At 33.3% G+C, this 20,421-nt stretch overlaps 1 protein-coding gene across 1 annotated transcript in view; it reads right to left on the reverse strand.

The window, feature by feature from the left end:
• The window catches only part of LOC145291405 (actin-related protein 2/3 complex subunit 2-like), a 117,192-nt gene that overhangs the window by 4,110 nt on the left and 92,661 nt on the right, over nucleotides 1-20,421 (reverse strand). Inside the window, exons 5-9 of the mRNA XM_080137212.1 lie at nucleotides 18,239-18,284; nucleotides 15,249-15,435; nucleotides 14,256-14,349; nucleotides 8,475-8,601; nucleotides 4,241-4,341 (exon numbers count right to left, since the gene is read on the reverse strand). Coding sequence (XP_079993338.1) covers nucleotides 4,241-4,341; nucleotides 8,475-8,601; nucleotides 14,256-14,349; nucleotides 15,249-15,435; nucleotides 18,239-18,284 — 555 coding nt within the window. The remainder of the gene's footprint in view (nucleotides 1-4,240; nucleotides 4,342-8,474; nucleotides 8,602-14,255; nucleotides 14,350-15,248; nucleotides 15,436-18,238; nucleotides 18,285-20,421) is intronic.

Here is a 20,421-nt window from a genome sequence, read left to right on the forward strand (position 1 = left end):
ACAATGCCTCCCCACGAGGACAGAGTTAGACACCAGGGTCGGTTTTTAACGTAGAGAAAAGGAACAAAAATAAAAATTGTCTCAGTCGTGAAGGATTTCTCCTCCACTGACAGAGAACAAAAAATTGAAGTGCAGTATCTGAAGAACAGATGGTATTTATTTGCTCCCCCCACCGAGCAAATTAGGCACAAGGCCAATTTTTAATGTGAGGAGTGAAGGGAGGGGGAAGGGAAAAGGGGACCAGCTCCCGAGAGGTGGGAAATGGGAGCTGGTTAAAGGTCAGGCATGTGGGGTTGCCCCCACATCTGGTCTTTGCTAGTCATAGCTAGTCATAGCTTGCAGTATCTGCCGGAACAGATACTACACTTTGATCTTGTCCCGAAGGCCAAGTATTTTTTTATGTTGTTATGATAAGCAGTGTGATAAAAGGGAGATAAGCAAGATATCAAATGACTAGTTTCTTTGTTGACCATTTTTGATAGGATAAGAAAGGATTTTTTATTTTAGTATAAGATCAGTGATCACTTTAGTTTAAAATATAGTTTTAAGTCTTAGAATTTGAGTTTATTTTCAATATTTTTATCCATTTCAAATTGAGCCTTTTTTTTTTTTTTTTTTTTTTGCTCAACCCCAACAATATGGAATAACTTCATGCATACATGTCAAAAAACATTTATACTTAAAAACAAGAATGTAAACATTTGACACAATAGCAAATTTTAAAAAATGGCTCATAAAAAGTAGGTTTCATCATCACCTTCAGTTTTATGTTTTACAAACATGTTAAATCATTAAACTTTTATAATCTGTAAAAGTCACCGCATTTTAGTAAATTTGTTGAAAATTTATTGTCATAGTATTGCTCTTACAGTATTCCCAAGATGAGTTTTAATAAAAAAAACAAAAAATGTTTTCTAAGACAATTTTTCAAATAATCTGCTTTTATCAGAATAAAAAAAAAAAATTCTTAACACAAAAAATGAAAATATTGTTTGGAGTGAAAATCTTTTGCTGTTGCTTTGACTGATGATTTGTGTCAGCTTCTTTATAAATAGACTTGCTAGCTGGAACATCTGTCGCATAAGTGACGGACAACGCCAGAAAATATCAGCGCCAGTCAAAACTAGTTGTAAATCGGATTGTTGGCGATGATATCAACCTTTCATTTTGAATGAAGAATCATGATTAGAAAAGAACAAGCAAAATATTTAATTCTGCATTGAAATTGCTAAGATTAATGTCAAAATAATTGAAGAGTAATTCCAACCTACTGAATTTTGAATATAAAAACAAGTCAAAACAAAGACAACTAGAGGCAGAGAGAAGAGAGAGAAACCACGGACACACTTCTGCCATGCCCCCCCCTTACTGACACAAACTCTCTCGCTTGTCAGATTATCATATGTAAAATAAATAAAACTTTGTTGATTTAATAAGTTATTGTTTGACTACAAAAACCACAATCATCAGAATGTATATACTTTGACCAGCTTTTTGTGTGTTTATAAAATACATAGACAACAATATAATGTGTCCATTGAAGGAGCTTGAAATTACAACAAACTAGAAATGTTTGATAAGTAGCAATGATAAAGCAGATAAAAAAAAAAATCAAAAACATTTGTTTGAAAAGATTACAAGTTATCAACGCAGAAAAGCTAATTTCTACCAACTTGCAGATAGATGGATCATCACAGACATAATTATACTAGAGCACAAATAGATGTATTTGGTGACTTCAATGTCCACCACAGTAACTGGCTAGGATTCTATAATCACACAGACGTAGCTGGTAGCACAACACATAGCTTCTCTATATCCCATTCCCTATCTCAGTTGGTTACATTTCCGACACGTTTCCCAGACCAGCAAGATCAACATGCCTCACTTCTAGATCTCTTTCTGACAATGGTTCCCGATGACTGTACAATAAATGCCCACAGCCCACTCGGGAATGCTGATCACGCTGTGATAATGGTAGAAATCAGCCTAAATTCTCGCCCTAAAACTGAAGACCCACTACTCAAAACAACGAGGTATTACAAAAAGGCTGATTGAGAAGCCATCAGGGAACTCCTCAGAGATGCCCCATGGCAAAATATCTTTACTCTTCCAGCGGAACAGTGTACAAATGAGATCACTGAATGTTTCAAAACTGCAATTGAAGCACATGTTCCCGCACGGAAATTCTATAGCAAGCCCCACTCTCTCCAATGGTTTACTTCTGCTTGTGCAGCTGCCATTTGTCAAAGGCAGCATGCGTTCCGCAGATTCAACCGACATAAGTCCAGTCAAATAAACAGAAGTTTATAGAAGCTAGAAATAATTGTAAGAGAGTGATAGAGACAGCTAAGACAGATTACTCTGAAACCACCAGAAAACGCATTGAAGTACAGAAATTAAGAACCCGGGATTTTTGGAAAATCTACAACAGTGTAGTAAATAATGGACAGTCAACTATTCCCCCACTATCAAACAATCATGAGGTTGCTTGCACGGCAACTGACAAGGCTAATCTGCTTGCCAGTCGGTTTGCCTCAAACTCCACACTGAACTCGGTACACCACTCCCTCCCTGACTTTCCTCAGCAAACAGACACCACACTAGACGATTTGAAAATCACCCCTTCTCAGGTATATGCTATTATAAAAAACCTAGACACCTCAAAAGCATGTGGACCAGATCTCATCCCGGCTGTGCTATTAAAAAAATGCTCTGCTGAAGTTGCTCCAGTTCTCTCCAAATTTTACAATAAATGCTTTAACAAATCTTGCTTTCCCGACTGCTGGAAAACCGCCTCTGTGGTACCAGTCTTCAAGAATTCTGGTGAAAGAACTGACCCACTAAATTATTGCCCCATTAGCCTCCTCCTGCTTTTCGCCAAAATATTTGAGTCCTTAGTTAATCAAGCCCTAGTTCAGCACCTAACAGCTGCTAAACTCCTGACTGACAAACAATATGGATTCAGGCAAGCCCATTCAACAGCAGATATCTTAACTGTAGTTTCTGAACGTATATACCGTTCATTGGACAAAACAGGGGATGGTAGAGCGGTAGCCCTTGATATATCTAAGGCTTTTGACAGGGTATGGCACGATGGTCTTCTAAGGAAAATTAGATCATATGGAATCACTGGAAGAATTCATAATGTAATTAAATCCTTCTTAAGTAAGAGAAAAATCCAAGTTGTCCTCAATGGTCGTACATCTAAACAATATGACATAAATGCAGGAGTATCTCAGGGGTCTATCCTTGGACCCCTATTATTCCTGATATTCAGAAATGACCTCCCTGATAAAATTGTTTCGGAGATGGGTATATTGTATAGTAAAACATTTAAAAGACATATATTTGCCGATGACACCACTCTCTATAACAGATATGAGGGGAAAACAAATGAACACATATCCAAGGAAATGGCAGAAACACTGCGGGTCTTTGGAACTCCTTTCCGGGATTCTGCTTTTCCAACTGCACTGATATGCAGAAGTTCAAGTGTAATGTTAACAAAGATCTTTCTACTCATCTCCCTTCATAATGACCCTGCTAATTAAGTCCCTGATAGTAGCCCCCTGCTTCAAAGTGGCACTGTGCCTTGTTTGGGGTGAAAATTGAATAAAAAAAATAAAAAAATTCCATTCCAGGTCCCTGCTTCCCCAACAGTACTGACGTGCAAAAGTTCAAGTGTAACGTGAACCGACATCTTGCAGCCGAAATCCCTACATAGTACTCCAGTAGTTGTTGCCCCTGATAGTACCTATTTACTATGCCTCCCCACGGGACAGAGTTAGACACTAGGGTCGTTTTTTAATGTGGAGAAAAGGTACAAAAATAAAAATTGTCTCAGTCGTGAAGGATTTCTCCTCCACCGAAAGAGAAGTGCAGCACCTGAAGAACAGATACTACACTTTGATCTTGTCCCGAAGGCCAAGCTGATAGTAGCTCCTACACCAAAGTGGCAATTTGCCTTGTTTGGGGTGAAAATGTAATTAAAAAAAAAAAAAAAAAAAAAAAAAAATTAATCTTAGGAAATAGATAACCGATATTTTTTGTACATTTTTTTCTTTTGCAAGATATTTGATTCAACTTCCAATACCAAACAAAAGAAAAAATGTTATAGTTTCCTGTAAAAAAAATAAAAAAGAATTTTTATAAGATTATTTTCAAGATATTCTTCCTTAATAGAAATAAAGGGAAGAAAAAGATAAAGATTAGAATGTGCTGAAAAGTTGAAACTAACCTTTGAACATTTAATATGATAATGTAAATAATCTCTCAAAGTGTGAATCAGGTTGATGGTATTGTCCTTATTTTGTCCACTTGTATGTCGAGGGAAGAGGACTGTAAAAAGAAAGAAGAATTACATTTTTTTGTGAAAAAAAAAAAAAATTATTTTCAACAAAAAAATCTGTTTATTTGAAAGGCCTGTACACAAATCATTTTTGCATAAATGTCATGTAAATTATAGTTATATGCTTATTTGCTGGGTGTTTATTTCAACAGGTTTATCATCACAGTCACAAGTGTCTGTCTTTGCTTACCATCATCTATACAGTGTAGATATCATCTGTTGATGACATTTCTCAATAAAGTGTGCAGACAATTCTTTAGAAAAATGGCATTTCTTTACACACATCCACACCATTTCCTCTTGACACATGCATCCCTTTCAATTCTTACTTTCTATCTCAGTTGTTGAAATAATAGACACACAGACAGACGAAAAAAATTATATGAATATATATTTGTGTATGCGAAAGCAATTACCACTTATAAATAACCAAACTGAAGAGCTATGATCTGCCAGAACAGTTCTCTGTGGATAACACTCACATGTGGATGTGTGTGAGCTCTCTACCTACAGATTAAACTCTCTGGTAGAGGAAATAATGGTTCCCATTTAGTTTTAAAGCATTACTCTTCCCTAATAGTCCTCTAAATAACTGGTGGTATTGCCTGTAAACAAAAGACATAAATGCTATAATCTTTCATTGTTGGAGTCAAGAACTGTCGTGTAGAGATCAGACTTGTCACCACTGATCACAGAAGATAGGAGTGATCTAGCGATAAGAGTTTCAAATCACAGTATGAAAACACTTTACCCCTAAAGAGCGATTGTATAGTAAAACATTTACCTTGTAAATGAATTCCACTTCTAATTATTTATCATTACCGAATATCCTATTTGGTTTAACATTTGTTTTACATGCTAGTATACAAGATTTTTTAAAAGATTTAATTTAATTGTTATAATTTACGATGCTTTATTTTCATAAAAAATAAAAAAATTCATTTTTTTTTTTTGTTTTACTACAGAAAACCATAACTTTAATAAAGATATTTTTTGCTTAAACAAAATGCATTTCCACTGAAGTTTAAATAAAAATAATGGGTTCATTATATTCCATGATCATTATTTGATAAATACTGAAAATTTCATTAAAATTGGTTAATTTCCTGATTTTTGTTGAAGGGAGGGTTCAAAATGTTTATACATTTTGAATATCGACATTCATTTTGCCTGTACCTAATAATATATATATATATATATATATATATATATATATATATATATATATGGCATAATCATGTTGACACACTGGTTCTCACCAAATCACCGAAGTTAAGCAACGCTGAGCCTGGCTAGTACCAGATGAGTTACTAGTTGGGAATTCTAGACGTTGTATGTGCTCTCCACTTATTTTGGCATCGTTTCCAGTCGTCCTAAACCTCCACTTGTCACTGGTATTTACCAATGTTGCAGCTCTTGCCACAAAAATTTCACACATAGGTACCCTTGCAATGGATATCCATAGTCTGTCAAAACTGAAGGAAGCTACCATATATATATATATATATATATATATATATATATATATACATATATATATACAGTGATGATCATATTTATTGGCACGGTAAAATAAAAGTTAAATTTTGTCTAATAAATTCTAAAAAAGGGATTAAATTAAAGAAAATAACAAAGTATATTATGTATTTTTAACTGGCCTTTCCGATGCAGCAATCGGATTTTAGAAAAAATAAATAACAAAGGAACAACAAACATAATTGCAAAAAACCCTTGTTCAAAATTATTGGCACGATTTATTTAATAATCAATTGTATAGCCTTTGGCCTTGATTACCTTCCTCAGTCGCTTTTCATAGTTTACAACCAAGTTGTTGCACTCTTCAGTAGTAATTTTAGCCCACTCTTCCTGACAATAATCCTCCAATTGAATAAGATTCTTAGGCTTCCTTTGCATTACCCTCAATTTTAATGTTCTCCATAAATTTTCAATTGGATTAAGGCCTGGGCTTTGTGATGGCCACTCCAAAACATTAATATGATTGTCCTCAAGCCATTTCTTAGTCAGTTTAGCCGAATGCTTTGGGTCATTATCTTGCATGAACCACCAACGACGACCAAGTGAGAGCTCTTTAGCAGAGTCTTTCAGGTTTTCATCCAATATTTTAACATAATCTTCCTTTTTTATGCTACCTGTGACCTTAATAAGTCGCCCTGGTCCAGAGGCAGCAAAGGATCCCCAAAACATCAAACTGCCTCCACCGTGCTTCACTGTGGGTATGGTGTTCTTAGGCAGGAAAGCTTCGCCAGATTTTCTGTAAATATAAGACACTTTATTATGGCCAAATAACTATTTTCGTTTCGTCAGTCCATAGAACACGTTTCCAGAATGCAACATCTTTATCAATATGACGTTTTGCAAAGGCTAGCCTTGCTTTCAGGTGCATAGGCTTCAATAAGGGAGTCTTTCTCGGACGACGCTTTTAAACCAGCTCTCTTCAAAACTCTACCAACTGTATGTCGAGATACATTCACTCCAGAGGTGCTCTGTTCATCAACAATCTCCCCAACAGAGATCCTTGGGTTTTGTTTTACTTGTCGAATAATTTTCTGTTCATCTCTTGGGGAAAGAATCCTTTTTCTCCCTCTACCCTCTAAACTCATAACGTGGCCTTGCGATTTGAACTTGTTTATTATGGCTCTAACAGTGGATTTGGGAAGGTTTAGCTTCTTTGAAATCTTATCATAGCCCTCCCCATTGGTATGGCATGCTACAACAAGCTTCCTGACGTCTTCGCTGTGTTCCTTAGTTTTAACCATGGCGATTGAAAATTATAATTTAGTCACTTATAATAGTTTTAATAAATCGCTATCTAAAAATTATCTGAAAAAAATTATTCACTGAATTAGCGTTAAACAAGCATAATATGGCTATAAAAAAGTTCAGAAAGCACGTAAACCGGAAATTGATTGATATTATACTGATACTAAAAGAAAAACAAAGCCGTGCCAATAATTTTGAACAAGGGTTTTTTGCAATTATGTTTGTTGTTCCTTTGTTATTTATTTTTTCTAAAATCCGATTGCTGCATCGGAAAGGCCAGTTAAAAATACATAATATACTTTGCTATTTTCTTTAATTTAATCCCTTTTTTAGAATTTATTAGACAAAATTTAACTTTTATTTTACCGTGCCAATAAATATGATCATCACTGTATATATTGATTATAAAGATTAATAAGTATAAATTATGAATCAATTTCAACAGGAAAGACAATCAACTTGAGTGTACGATCATTTCGGAAACACTATTCATTTACAATTGACAACAATCATTGAGAATAATTGTATTCAAATATTAATCTCCTCATCAGCACAGAAAAGGGGGTGTGTGTGTGTGTGTATATATATATATATATATATATATATATATATATTATATATGTACATATGTATATAATTCCTTTAGTTTTAGTTTAATATTGGCCTCGACAGTGCATTAAAACTTGACATTTAGTTACTCTCCTGACAATTTCTCATTCTTTTTATAAAAATACTTCAGACTCACTTTCCTCCTTAAACCCATTTGTGATTAATTACACAGAATTCTGCCTTTTGAATTATTTTGTAACAACGTCCATTAACGAGATGTCTTTGGATTTTTTACCTTTGAATTCTTTATTTTTACTAACAATTTGGATTTTATCGTCTTTGGATTTTCCACTCATTATTGACTTGAACATCCATTCACCTGAAATTATATTTCATTTTTTCCCCCACTTTCTCTGCTTTTCACCGTTTTTTCATTTTTATGCTAGTATGATCTATTTCATATTTGCGGTTTCATTAAATATTTTACAAACAAAATCTTATTCTGCATTTTGATAACTTCTCTCCTCTGATGAGAAGGAAAGTATTTCTTTTGAAACTCCGTGAATTAAGGATAATCTATTTTAATTGTGTTTCGCTTCCAAAAAATAAATATGTTTTTAACTCTGGCTGAAGTGTTTTCCAACATATTTTAATAAGTTCTTGTACTTACACACACACACGTTTTTATTGATCAAAGTTTTATGATACTCCACTTTTATCTGGAGAACTCAGAAATATGTTCTTCCACAAAAAAGATGATATGAACTGATCGTATGAGAAGAAAAGTACTTACCAAACGTAATGTAGCCAATATTGTCACCTACGGAAGCATCTGTATTCTGCAATTCTTGCGGAGGTTCTTTATGACTGAACAATACTTGAGGCGCTTGTTGGTACTTACGTCGACCCTCTTTGAATTCCTGGAAAAAAAACAAATAATAAGAAATGCATATTTTTTTATGGTTTTCATTCGTAAGTGGAATTTGTGAAAAAATTCTTCAACAAAAACATTTTTGTTCGTTTATTCACATTTTCTCTGATGAAAACTTATTTAAATCTCACAAGAATCAAACTTTTTTTTCAGTACATGTGCATTTAGCACACTGGATTTCCATAAACATTAGCTTGGATTCGACCGGCAGCTGATGTAAACCATTAGATTATGCCGAGCACTGATCAAGTTGATCAGCCAATGGAAAATCAGTAGAAATTGATGACTTAATTGGGGGAAAAAATATTTAGTTTTTAATCACGCACAAATTTAATCGGTCAGATGAAATAGAAGACACAAAAAATGAATTTATTGAGCTTTGATTAATTGTTACAGATGTCAGAGCAAGCACTAAGCTTTTGCCAAGAAAGGAAATTAATAGCATCCAAACTGAGGTGTAGGAAATGTTGAAGAAAATGCATGCTAAAAATCTAGCTTCTGTGAACCATGGTTTCGTTTGGTGGTGCGCAAACATGTAATGCAGAAAGTGGACCTTTCTCAAAATCAAGAATGGAAATCTCCCAAATCATCAAAATAATTTACTTGCGGTTACATGGTCACATGACATGGCCACGACCAAAAATCACCAGAGAGAATGTGGAGTTGGCTCAGAACATACAGTTACACCGACTGGAGGAATTTTATGAGAGACATTTGTCAGGCACCATGCATACAGTGGAGATCAACAAATTTCTATTTAACAGAAGAAAAACATATCAGGAGCCACCTCAAACTATACTGGATTTTCAGAGGATGTGACCTCTACCAAGATTGGAGGCTTTCTTGGTCACTATACCAAATCACAACACCAAAACCATCTTTTCTATATAAAAAATTTTTAAAAATACATTCTGCCGTGGACCAGTCATATCAGACTGTTGGGAAGCATACAAAGAGAAGGGTCCCACCACTTAACATTGAACCACAGCCTGAATTTTGTAGACGCACCGATGAAGGCTACTACAAATCATTTGAATAGGACGTGAAAGAAGTAAAACAATACAAAAAAGAATGTGTAATCAGCGAAAAGCTTCTCAATACCAACCTACTGGAATTTATGTGGCGACAAAAATTTAGAAATAATCCATTTGTCCTCATAAACCACATCTTAGAAAGCTTCCTTCAATTTCCTCTAACCCATCTCATCCCTCTTTGTCATCGAGAGCTGCCCTACAGTCGATTGAAAATATTCCTACTGTCCTCTAACATATTTTATTTTCTAGAGAAAGAAACTAATATTAAAAAAATATACATTGTTACACACACACACCCACACACACACAAAATAATCTTACAACTCTTCTTGAAAACAAAAACAATTTCTACATTTTTCTTGAAAACAATAAACAATAAAAACTTTAAATTTTTTCATTAAAATTCTCTTAAAAAATGTTTATTTAAAACAAAAAATATTTATTCATGAAACTTATAGTAGGTTGTTATATTTTATTTTATTGTTTTTCCATTTTTTTTTTTTTATCATTGTAATTAGTATCCAATGTTATTTTTCCCTAGTGTTTTTTTACTTTGATCGATGCTCAGTATATTCTGGCAGTTTAGGTCAGCTTCTGATCAAGCCAACACCACAGAAATTTGGTGCGTTAAATGCAGACATAACTCTTTTTCACCAACTTTCCACTTCTTTTACCCGTCTCTTAATTTTATTGCTTTATTCAATAAAAGATCATTGGAAGTTTCTGTAGACCCTTCCAAAGGATCTTTCCAGAAACTTTGATCCACATTTAGGAATAGGGAAAGGCAGAAACTAAATTACTAAAGGATTTTATCTGAACAAACTATTGGACATTTTAGAAACAGATTTATTTTGTTTGATGCAAAAAAATATCTTTGTCGCAAATTTGTTTTTCTTTTTAAAAACACAAATCATCCTAAAAGAAGTGAAATTAGTATATTTCATTAAAAAAATATGGAACACTAGTGTCTGAAGGTATAAAAAAAATATTTATAAAAGTATTGTTATAAGTTCCATTGAAAAGTTGTGCCCTCTTCAGGAAATTAAGATAAAGTGATTAACGCAAGCGTAAAACGCAATCTTTTGACTTCATTTCCCCAATGCTTATTATTTATGATCACCGATTCGGCATTTATAGGTACTTAATTTCCTTCAATTCCCGTGTTAATTGCTGGGAGTTTGGAGGTAAAATGCTAACCTGCAGAGTCAAGATCAACTTTGTTACTGGATTCAAATTTTCCAATTGGCAGTAATTGTCACTTCCTACCCTGATGATTGCATAAACATGAATCACTAGTGGTTGTAGGTATAAAAATAATTAATATTTATTTATAAAAAATATTATTGGTACTGATTTAAAATGCATTTAAATTAAGTTTCAGAAATGGAAGACTTTTATAAACAATGTTACACATATTTCGAAACATTTATTTCAAGTCGGTAAAAGGGCAGAAAATTAATCAGTCCTTTTTCCAAGCATACATGTTTCTCATCAGAATGTTAGAGAAAGAAAAATGAATACATGTCCAGCTTTATAGAATATTTAACCAAGCAGAAAAATAAGTAAATAAAAATCAGTATTTTTTTGGCTGCCCACGCTGATCACAAGTACTTTAACCACTGTGTTACGGGTTAAAGGACCCGTGGTGCTATGGTGAGAGTATTTGGGGAAATTCAATTGCAAAAAATGGTATTCTCCTGAAGGTGGAGAGTTCAATTCTCAGTGTCAGCGACCAAAAAATAAAATTGTGAATTACTTAGGATCTCTACCTACTAATAGCTGATGGAATGAGAACATGCTACCCCCGTGAAGTAAATAAAGCATTCCGTTCGAAATTCCATCCAAATTCTCGAGTTCGACAAGAAACACCTGAAGCAGGAAGACTACTACATCAATCGAATTATGAAAATGACACAAGATAAAAGCAGTAGTTGGAAGAATCCAAATAATACAAATAAACAATCCTTATCTAAAAAATTTAGAAATGTAATAGACTTTCAGACTATTGTGTAGAACGACAACTTTGTTTTTAATGCCGGTTTTATTTCTAATGTCTACAGTAAAATTAAATTGTTTTAACGTCTCTTTTCAATGAAATCTCATAAATATTAAAAATCTATAGTCCTATAAATTCGTTTTCTTTTGTGTGTATTGATATTGATATTAAAAACCATCTTTTCTATTTATTTAAAAAGAAAATACAATTTTCTTATATATGGGTTGTGGATTGCATTCACTAGCAAAAGATCTAGCTAATTTGCATATTCTTTTAAACATTCACATTAATTAATTCCATATTAGTTTTTTTGGTTTTCTTATGGGATGATCATCTTTAGTTAACTACTAGCATGGGCGCCTGGCGTTGCCCGGGTGTTTGGATGTGTATGTTGAGCAAAAAAAACAAAACAAAAAAAAAAGTGGTAGTAGGAAGGCAGACAGGCTCGAACCGCAAAGGAGAAAAAGAACGGGGTAAAACCTAATGTTTATGCTGTTACGACCACCACCAAATCGGAAGCGACATTTTTTAAAATTAAGGCTAGACAATCTAAAGGACAGGATAACTTTAAAAAATATTGGTTCAATGATTTGACTTTTGAGAACTCTACCAAACTCCTCCGACAATTTTTGGTCTAAACACTTGAAATTTTAGATATAGGTTCCTTGGACATGGATCTAACTTAATAACTTGATTTGGGCCCAAAAAAATAAATTTTAAAGAGTCATAATAGGGGTCAAAATTTAAAAAATTGACCGCTTTTTTTTTTTTTTTTTTTTTTTGCTCAACATACACCTCCAAATACCCGGGCAACGCCGGGCTGAAATGCTACTATATCTATAAAAGTGAACGTGCCTGTGTGTCTGTGTAATTGTCTGTGTCCGTCTGTGTACATTTCCCTACGCAATAACTGTCAATTTTTAGTCTACAGACTCGAAATTTGATATACAGGGTACTGAGATTTGGGAACATCTATGTAATCGGGTTTCGAACAGAAATTTGGCTGTTAAGGTGTCAAAGTTTAACGATTTGACCTTTGAAAACTCTACCAAACTCATCCGACAATTTTGGATCTAAACACTTAACATTTTAGATATAGGTTCCTTGGACATGGATCTAACTTAATAACTTGAATTAAGCCCAAAACATGATCTTTTTTTTTTTGTCTCACTACTGTGATATTATCAGTTAATGCAAACAGTTTTTTTTTTTTCTAGATAAAAAAAGAAATTTACAAATTAAAGCAAATGTGAAAATCTGATGAAGAAAATTGTCTTGCTGTTTCAGGATTTAGGAAAATAGAAAATTCTGATAACAAATGAGAACTGTGACCTTGTTAGAATCTGTTACTGAGTCTGCAAAAATGCTGATGGCATTATGTGAATGAGAATCGAATCATCTGGCTTTCGTAACCAGCGCAGGTCATTTAAGGTGAATAGACAATGATGACTGACTATTGAGAGATATATTCCATAGTTTGGGAACAACTGAATAATTTCCATTTTAGAAAAAATGTGTTTTTTCATGTCACAGTGGTTTGGGTTGAGTTGAGGGGGCCTCCCCAGTCAAAGTAACAGTAAAAGATGAAAAATAAGTGAAAAAAAAAAAAGGCAGATATCCACGGTCTGCTGAAGTAACAGTGAGAGACAGAAACAGATGCAGAAGAAAAAGGCAGGATAGAAATCCGTTAACCATTCCAAATCTAGAAAGGTGGATCCCCACTGATTAAAAGTTGTAATATTACCAAAATCTTCTGATGATAAAATAATTTGAAAATTGTAAATTCTTTCAGAAAAGGGGTGGAGTCCTGCCACCATTTTTTAAAGTTATCCTGTCCTTTAGATTTTCTAGCCTTAATTTTAAAAAATGTTGCTTCCGATTTGGTGGTGGTCGTAACAGCATAAACGTTAGGTTTTACCCCGTTCTTTTCCTCCTTTGTGGTTCGAGCCTGGCTGCCTTCCTACTACCACTTTTTTTTTGTTTTTTTGCTCAACATACAATATAAGATTAAGTGTAACAAGCTTTGAAGGCACCGTTTTGCTCGCCCTTCGAATTCATGTCATTAAGACACAAATCCCAGAGTTAGGGTTCATATTGTCAAACTAAAATCGCCCAGAACTTTATAATAGAGCCAATCCAAAAACACTTTGAACAGTAAAAAGTGTGCATTTAGAAGTTTTCTACACAAATGCAACATTGTAACTTTTACTCAGAATAATTATTATATAAGAAAAATGAAAAAAAGAAAACACTTGAATTGTTATTTAGTTTTCATGCTTGCTCCTTAACAACTTTGATGATAATTGTCAGACAATTGACTTATCGAGAGAACGGAAATTTGACCGATCCTTCAACATCTACAATCTTGACCAGAGTAGCAACCCGTTTTGCAAGTAGGTATTAAGTGATCAACTGGAACTCAGGAACATCGAACTTTGGTGATGTCACAATGAGTAAGGGTAAACCACCACCATTACCACATCACAATTTTAATTAGAAATAAGAAATTCACAGTTCAACAAGTGAACATGCAAACTGATCAGTTAGGAATGCTACTTTAATAAGTTTCTATATCGAAAAAAAAAAAAAGACAAAAAAAAAATGAATTCATACCTGCATAAAAACCTTCCCAATTACAACATCCGAATCATCTTTGAAAACTGTGCTGAAAATCACCGTTACTCTGTCTTTCTGAGCATCAACATACCTGAAAAAAAAAAGGGAAATTTGTTCACATCGAAACAATGCTCTACACTCAACTCTGCAAGTTAAGGTTGATAAGCAAAAATAGAAATTACACATCGCATAAAAAAGCTAATAGGCACCAAACATTTCAATTAAGCATTTTTGATCTCTGCATCCATTGGAGCTCGTTATTCACTTCCTGGTGCATAACGTGATAATGAGTTAACAATTATCCCATTTGAATTGAGCATTTCCTTGTAGGAAAGCAATGAAAATATGTTGTCTTTTAACGGAACTAGTGGGTCATGAAATGTGGATACTTTAAAAATCAAATATGAAACGCAGGAGACTACATTGTAATCAGGAAGATTTATTAACCTATAAGCTCAATCATCAGTCGTTGATTTCTACAATTTAAAGGCAGTCATCTATGAAAAAAACGTTGGCATTAAATTGATAGAAAAGATATATTTCATAAAGTAAATTATAATTTTATTTGGTGACTTTTAATTCAGGATTTTTAAAATGTGTCCAATCATCGAAAAGGAGGCTTTAGTTGATTGCTGCTTTATCAAACTTTACTTTGAATTAACATTTCCTTGTACATAACATTTTCATCACTAAAATAGACAAAATAATGCATTTCTATAAGAGTTTTCATCCTTTAGTCAGCACGCCTGCTTGTTCTACCTCTGTTTGAAATCGTATTTAAAATGGCAAAAAATTAGTTTTTAATGCTAAATTAGATTTTGTTTTTTGTGAGAAACAAATGTTCATATTTAAAAGATGAAAGCAAATTCCTTCATCATAAAAAATATCTACATGCATTTAAACACACAAACACACATGGGTAATCAAATTCTCACTGTAGGGATTTTTCAAAAACAAATTTTTGTGGTTTTTACAACATCCAATACTTACATGGTTTCTTCATCTCTGTAATGGATGACAGCTCGCTTGTGCCCAGCCTCCCCATTTGCCTGAAACTGGAAGTATTTCTCAAAGACTGATGCAAAGCAGTTCCTTTTCAAAAGAGCAGCCTTCTTCACAATTTCTACATAGTCTTCTGGAATGTTCTCAAGGTCATATACTAAAGAGATATTATAACCTGGAGAAAGAGAGTTTAATATGATAAGTGAAAAGAAAAAAAAAGTTTACATTAAACATTTAAGAGATTCACAAAGTTACATCTCAAATAAAATAAAGTAAAATTTCCCCTATTTCACTGACCATTATAGTTTTCAAATCAAAATCTTCATATTGCTAATCTGTTTAGGCCAATTCCTCAGCCGGTTTTCACAAAACATGCATTTGTTTTGTCTTTCAGAGATATTTTCACTTTCACGCTAACATCTACTCCCACTGCCACCCACTTTACCAGGTACTGTTATTAATAGTTCACAGGTAACATGAGTTAGAACAGATACATTGAGAGCATTATCAAGGCTGCTGTGAAGAGGTGGGCTCTCTCTACCATGCTAGAAAGCTACTTATGTCTGAAAGTATCCTGTACCTCTTTAAGCCCACCATTCAGAGTATTATTATCATATTTGGGCTGGTGCATCTGCTACTAGTCTCTTGCTCTTGGACAGGGTTAAAAAGAATCACCAACCTGATAGGTCCTAAAATGTCATCTAAGCTTCAGCCTCTGCCCCATCAGTGAAATGTTGTGTCCCCCTGCCTGTTCTACAAGTATTTTAATGATGAATGCTCTGACGAACTACAAACACTTGTACCCCCCTCAACGTAAATATGCTCGACAAAGCAGCTATATCCCACCCCTACACAGTTGAGATCCCTACATGTAAGAAAGCCTTCTTCTCCAATAGTTTCTTCCCCAGAAGTGCTAGACTTTGGAACTCCCTTTTAGGATTCTGCCTTCCCAACTGTACTGACATGCAGAAGTTCAAGTGTAATGTGAACAGACATCTTGCTGCTCATCTTCCTTCATAATATCCCTGCAACTTAAGTCCTCAATAGTAGGCCCATACTTCAAAGTGGCACTGTGCCTTGTTTGGGGTGAAAATTGAATTTAAAATTGTCCTGGAATCCAGTAAAACCAAGTGATCAAAAGAAAGATATACCATCTTTATCTAAACCTATACGTACATTCCATGAACAAAGCTTCTTTCTGAGAACTGCACACCTGTGGAACTCTCTTCCGTTTACATGCTTTCCAGCTGACTACAATATGGCCGTCTTCAAGTCCAATGTAAACAAGTTCTTGATGAGTTGTTCCCCTTAAGTAATCCAATTTACCAAATTTACACTTCTAACGATTACTATGATATTGTCCTTTTAACCACTGCACAAGCTTTAACCCTTATCCTCGAGTGGCCTCTGGGCCTTGATAAATGGTGATTCCTTTGTAAAAAAATAAAAAAATAAATAAAAAAAATAAATAAAATAGATAGGTTCAGTTTTTCAAACACTCGGTATTTCATTTTTATGATTGTTCTATTGTCATTTTTGTACAGCACATTCTTAACCTAAGTAATGTGTGCTGCCTTCAACTATGCTTTCTTTCTTCCAATCCGTTCTGATTGTCTATTACAAATACTCCCTTTCACATTTCTAATTCATAAAATATAAAAATAGCAGTTCAGTTTCAGTCACTTCCATTTTTAATATTTATCCATATTAAGTTCTTCTTATTTAAGTTCATTTCACACATTTCTCATTATATTATTTATGTAACAAGAAAAAGATCATTACCCCGGTCACTTTGGATATATTTAAGCTATTTATTTAGATTTTCCTCTTGTTCTTCTTCAGAACTGTTTCATTATCGCTAAACAGCCATTGCAGAATAACTAATTCACACATATAATTCCGAACACAATATTCTCCTGCCTAAATTAAAACATGGCTAATAATTATCTTGGCACTTTATAAAAACACATATTTTATTGTACTGTTAATTGTTACTTTGGTTACAAGCCTATTCTACAAAGAACATTTTGGGTAAGCTTTTCATTTCTATTTTTTTTTTTTTTAATGATGTGATCAATACGTTTAGCTGAGATACTTTTTCTTTTCCTTCTTTTGAAAAATTTACCCCCCCCCGCCCCCCGCCCCAAAAAAAATAAACCGTGCATTATATGTTTATAACTGTTACAAACGTTGGAAAACCATCACCACAAAAATATAACAAAACTTTTAAGTGTACTTTTATAGAACAATTAGTGTTCCTGTCTCCAAACTTTTTTCCATAAAAATATTTAATCCCATTGTTCCAGATTGACGGTTAGTGTTAGGGTTTATGATCGATATATCTTTCCCAAATATGAAAATTGATTGTTCTCAGGGCACTTAAGAAAAAAACAAACACCTGATTGGATATGGGAGCGATTCTATATAATTAGCAAACAAAACATAGATAAAACGGTTAAGAGATGATGCTTTTATAAAAACGTTTTGTTTTGTGGTGCAGGTGAGGAAGGGATACAAATAATGCACGTCCATCTTTCAAACATTGGTTCATCCTTACTTAGAACACCACCAACATAAGACTTTTTTTCTTTTTTTTTTTTACAGTAGAAAACAAATAATGCTGTAATTCAAGACTAAAATACTCGAGAGAAAACTAACCGGGGGGGGGGGGGTCTTGTATAGGTAACAATAATAATAGGTAATAGTGTCCCCAAATTATTTCATTTAATGAAATACGATTTGGAAACATTAAAAATTCATGGGGGTCTACTTTTAACTTCTGTCCAATCTAAAAATCGACATGTGTGGTTCACCCACATCCTGCCAATGTGGAAATGCTGTTTAAACCGTAGATTACATCCATATCTGGTGCAGTTTACCCAACCCATGCAATTATATTGATGGGGTGAGGGAGGGTATCATAATTTGAAAAGAGAGATGAAAAGAATTGGACAAATAAGGAACATTAGGCATTTTACCTTCTTCAGGATCTGTAAGATAATCTCCATATTCTCGCTTGATTAACTGCAAAGAAAAGAAAAAAGTTGAAATTTTAACAATGATTGTGAGATAGCAAGAATGTATTTTTTGCATGTGAGAAAGCCAACAAATATCAGCTAATACAAATGACAAAAATTATGCAGTTCATTTCATTTGAGTAAAGACTAATCCGCTATAAAGTTTTTAAAATATATATTGCAATGGAGCCATACAGAATTTTCCACGTTTCATCAGGACTCATCAGGCTTTTGCATGGAATTGATGTTCCCACATGTTTTTATATATTCATATTGTACTGAGTTTGCTAGTTAGTCAATCAGATTCTTTGTTATTCACACACTCATTTATGGGTATGCATTAATCAGGCCAAGATTCACTTAACCTGTAATTCACCCATTTGTTTTTTGGAGGGAATAGAACCATCTATTCTTTGATGATCTAATTTTTATTCTTTGTAGCTTAATTGATACACGCACATACACACACATATATATATTCTAAAGCATCTAGCTCGACCTTATGTATTGAGCATTGTGAAAGTAAATACTGAAAATAGATACAAAAAATTATATATGTATTTATTTATTAATTTATTTATTTATTAGGGTAGGTTAATTTTTCACTTTTCTGAAAATATTATAAAATCGCACTGACCAAAAGTTGTGTATGGACCTGTTAAGTACTCATGTAAGAAATTAGATCAAATATATCAACAGTTTTTTTAGCATTTGGCATCAAACTAAAAATTCCTTATTTTTGCAAGATTCACTTTAATATTAGTGTTGAAAGCAAATAATTTTAGTATTTAAAATCAGAGAATGCCCTTTTATTTTATGAAAAATGATATTAACTATAAAAATCTTAAAATCGAAAATCTGCCCCTTCCCCATTTTCAGTATCTGCTTTAGCAAACTACTTTTTAACGTGAATTTAGCAGTAATATTTGAATATCTTCAAAATTGTTTTTAGCAGTAATATTTGAATATCTTCAAAATTGTTTTTAGCAGTAATATTTGAATATCTTAAAAATATAACAAACAAATAAGGAAAAACAAACACTATTTTAATAGAGTTTAATAGTGTCAAATTGCTCCATATAAAAGCCCTTACACTAAAATGTTGATCTCAATTCCTGACTAAAAACTTTGGCTGTAATATGTTGATGCCTTGCTTCAAACCATGTATAGTTCGTGAAGCTTCTGTTGTTAACTGCCCATTTCATGCCCTGAAAAAGTGAAGACAAATCTTGCAAATCAAGCTTAGTTCCATTTATCAACGATTCTCAAAATTCAGAAAAATCTTCCATCATTGGTGAGATTCAAAAATGCCACTATGTAAAATCTATTAATTGTATCCAATATGTTGTATTATATATGCTGTATTCTTCTTAACCTTTTCCTGGTTGACTCCTCAATCCTGAATGAATATAAAAATTTAATTATAAAAAAATTCGAATCTGTACTACATCAATGATTATAGTGAAATTAGATAAAATCTTTAAAAGCAATTCTACAAATTGCAATAAATAATTAAGTCAGTGATATATGAATAAATATTTACTTACCTAATGGCTAAAATTATTTTTTAAAAATGTTTTTCTTACATCAACTCGTTCAGATTTGACCATGGAATATAGAATGTTTTTAGGTAGTAAACAAAATGTATTATCTTGTATACTTCTTAAAGTGATCTGTTGGATGAAACTGCCTTTTAATCCTCTGGATTAAAAATGCACACTTGCTGATTGTGGAATTATTTCTTTTAATTTCAAACCAACAAGTGGCATATACATTTACAATAAAATTTATTAAATTGTGGAGATTTGTTGTAAGCCTTTGTGTGTATGCATCACGAGTCCATAAACACATGAGCCTAAGTTAACCATCTTACTTGGTTTAAAGGACTAATTTTCCAGAATCGACATTACCTCTAGAAATACTTACTGTGTATTCATACAAGAGTCTTTGGTTACAACTGAGATTGTGTATTTCATCAATTTTCAAAATTAACTCTCGAGGACTGCTAATAGTGGAAAATGATATTTGGGGTTAATTATGGCAATCATTTGAGCACAATTTCTGGAACAGGAAGTCACTGAATGTTGTAGAGCCTTTTGTGCAAACATCCATGATTTTAAAAAGGGCTCTGCAAGGTAGTTCAT

This window comes from Euprymna scolopes, chromosome 12 (genome assembly GCF_053919585.1).
Source record: "Euprymna scolopes isolate OS-2025 chromosome 12, ASM5391958v1, whole genome shotgun sequence".
Taxonomy (NCBI): Eukaryota; Metazoa; Mollusca; class Cephalopoda; order Sepiida; family Sepiolidae; genus Euprymna; species Euprymna scolopes.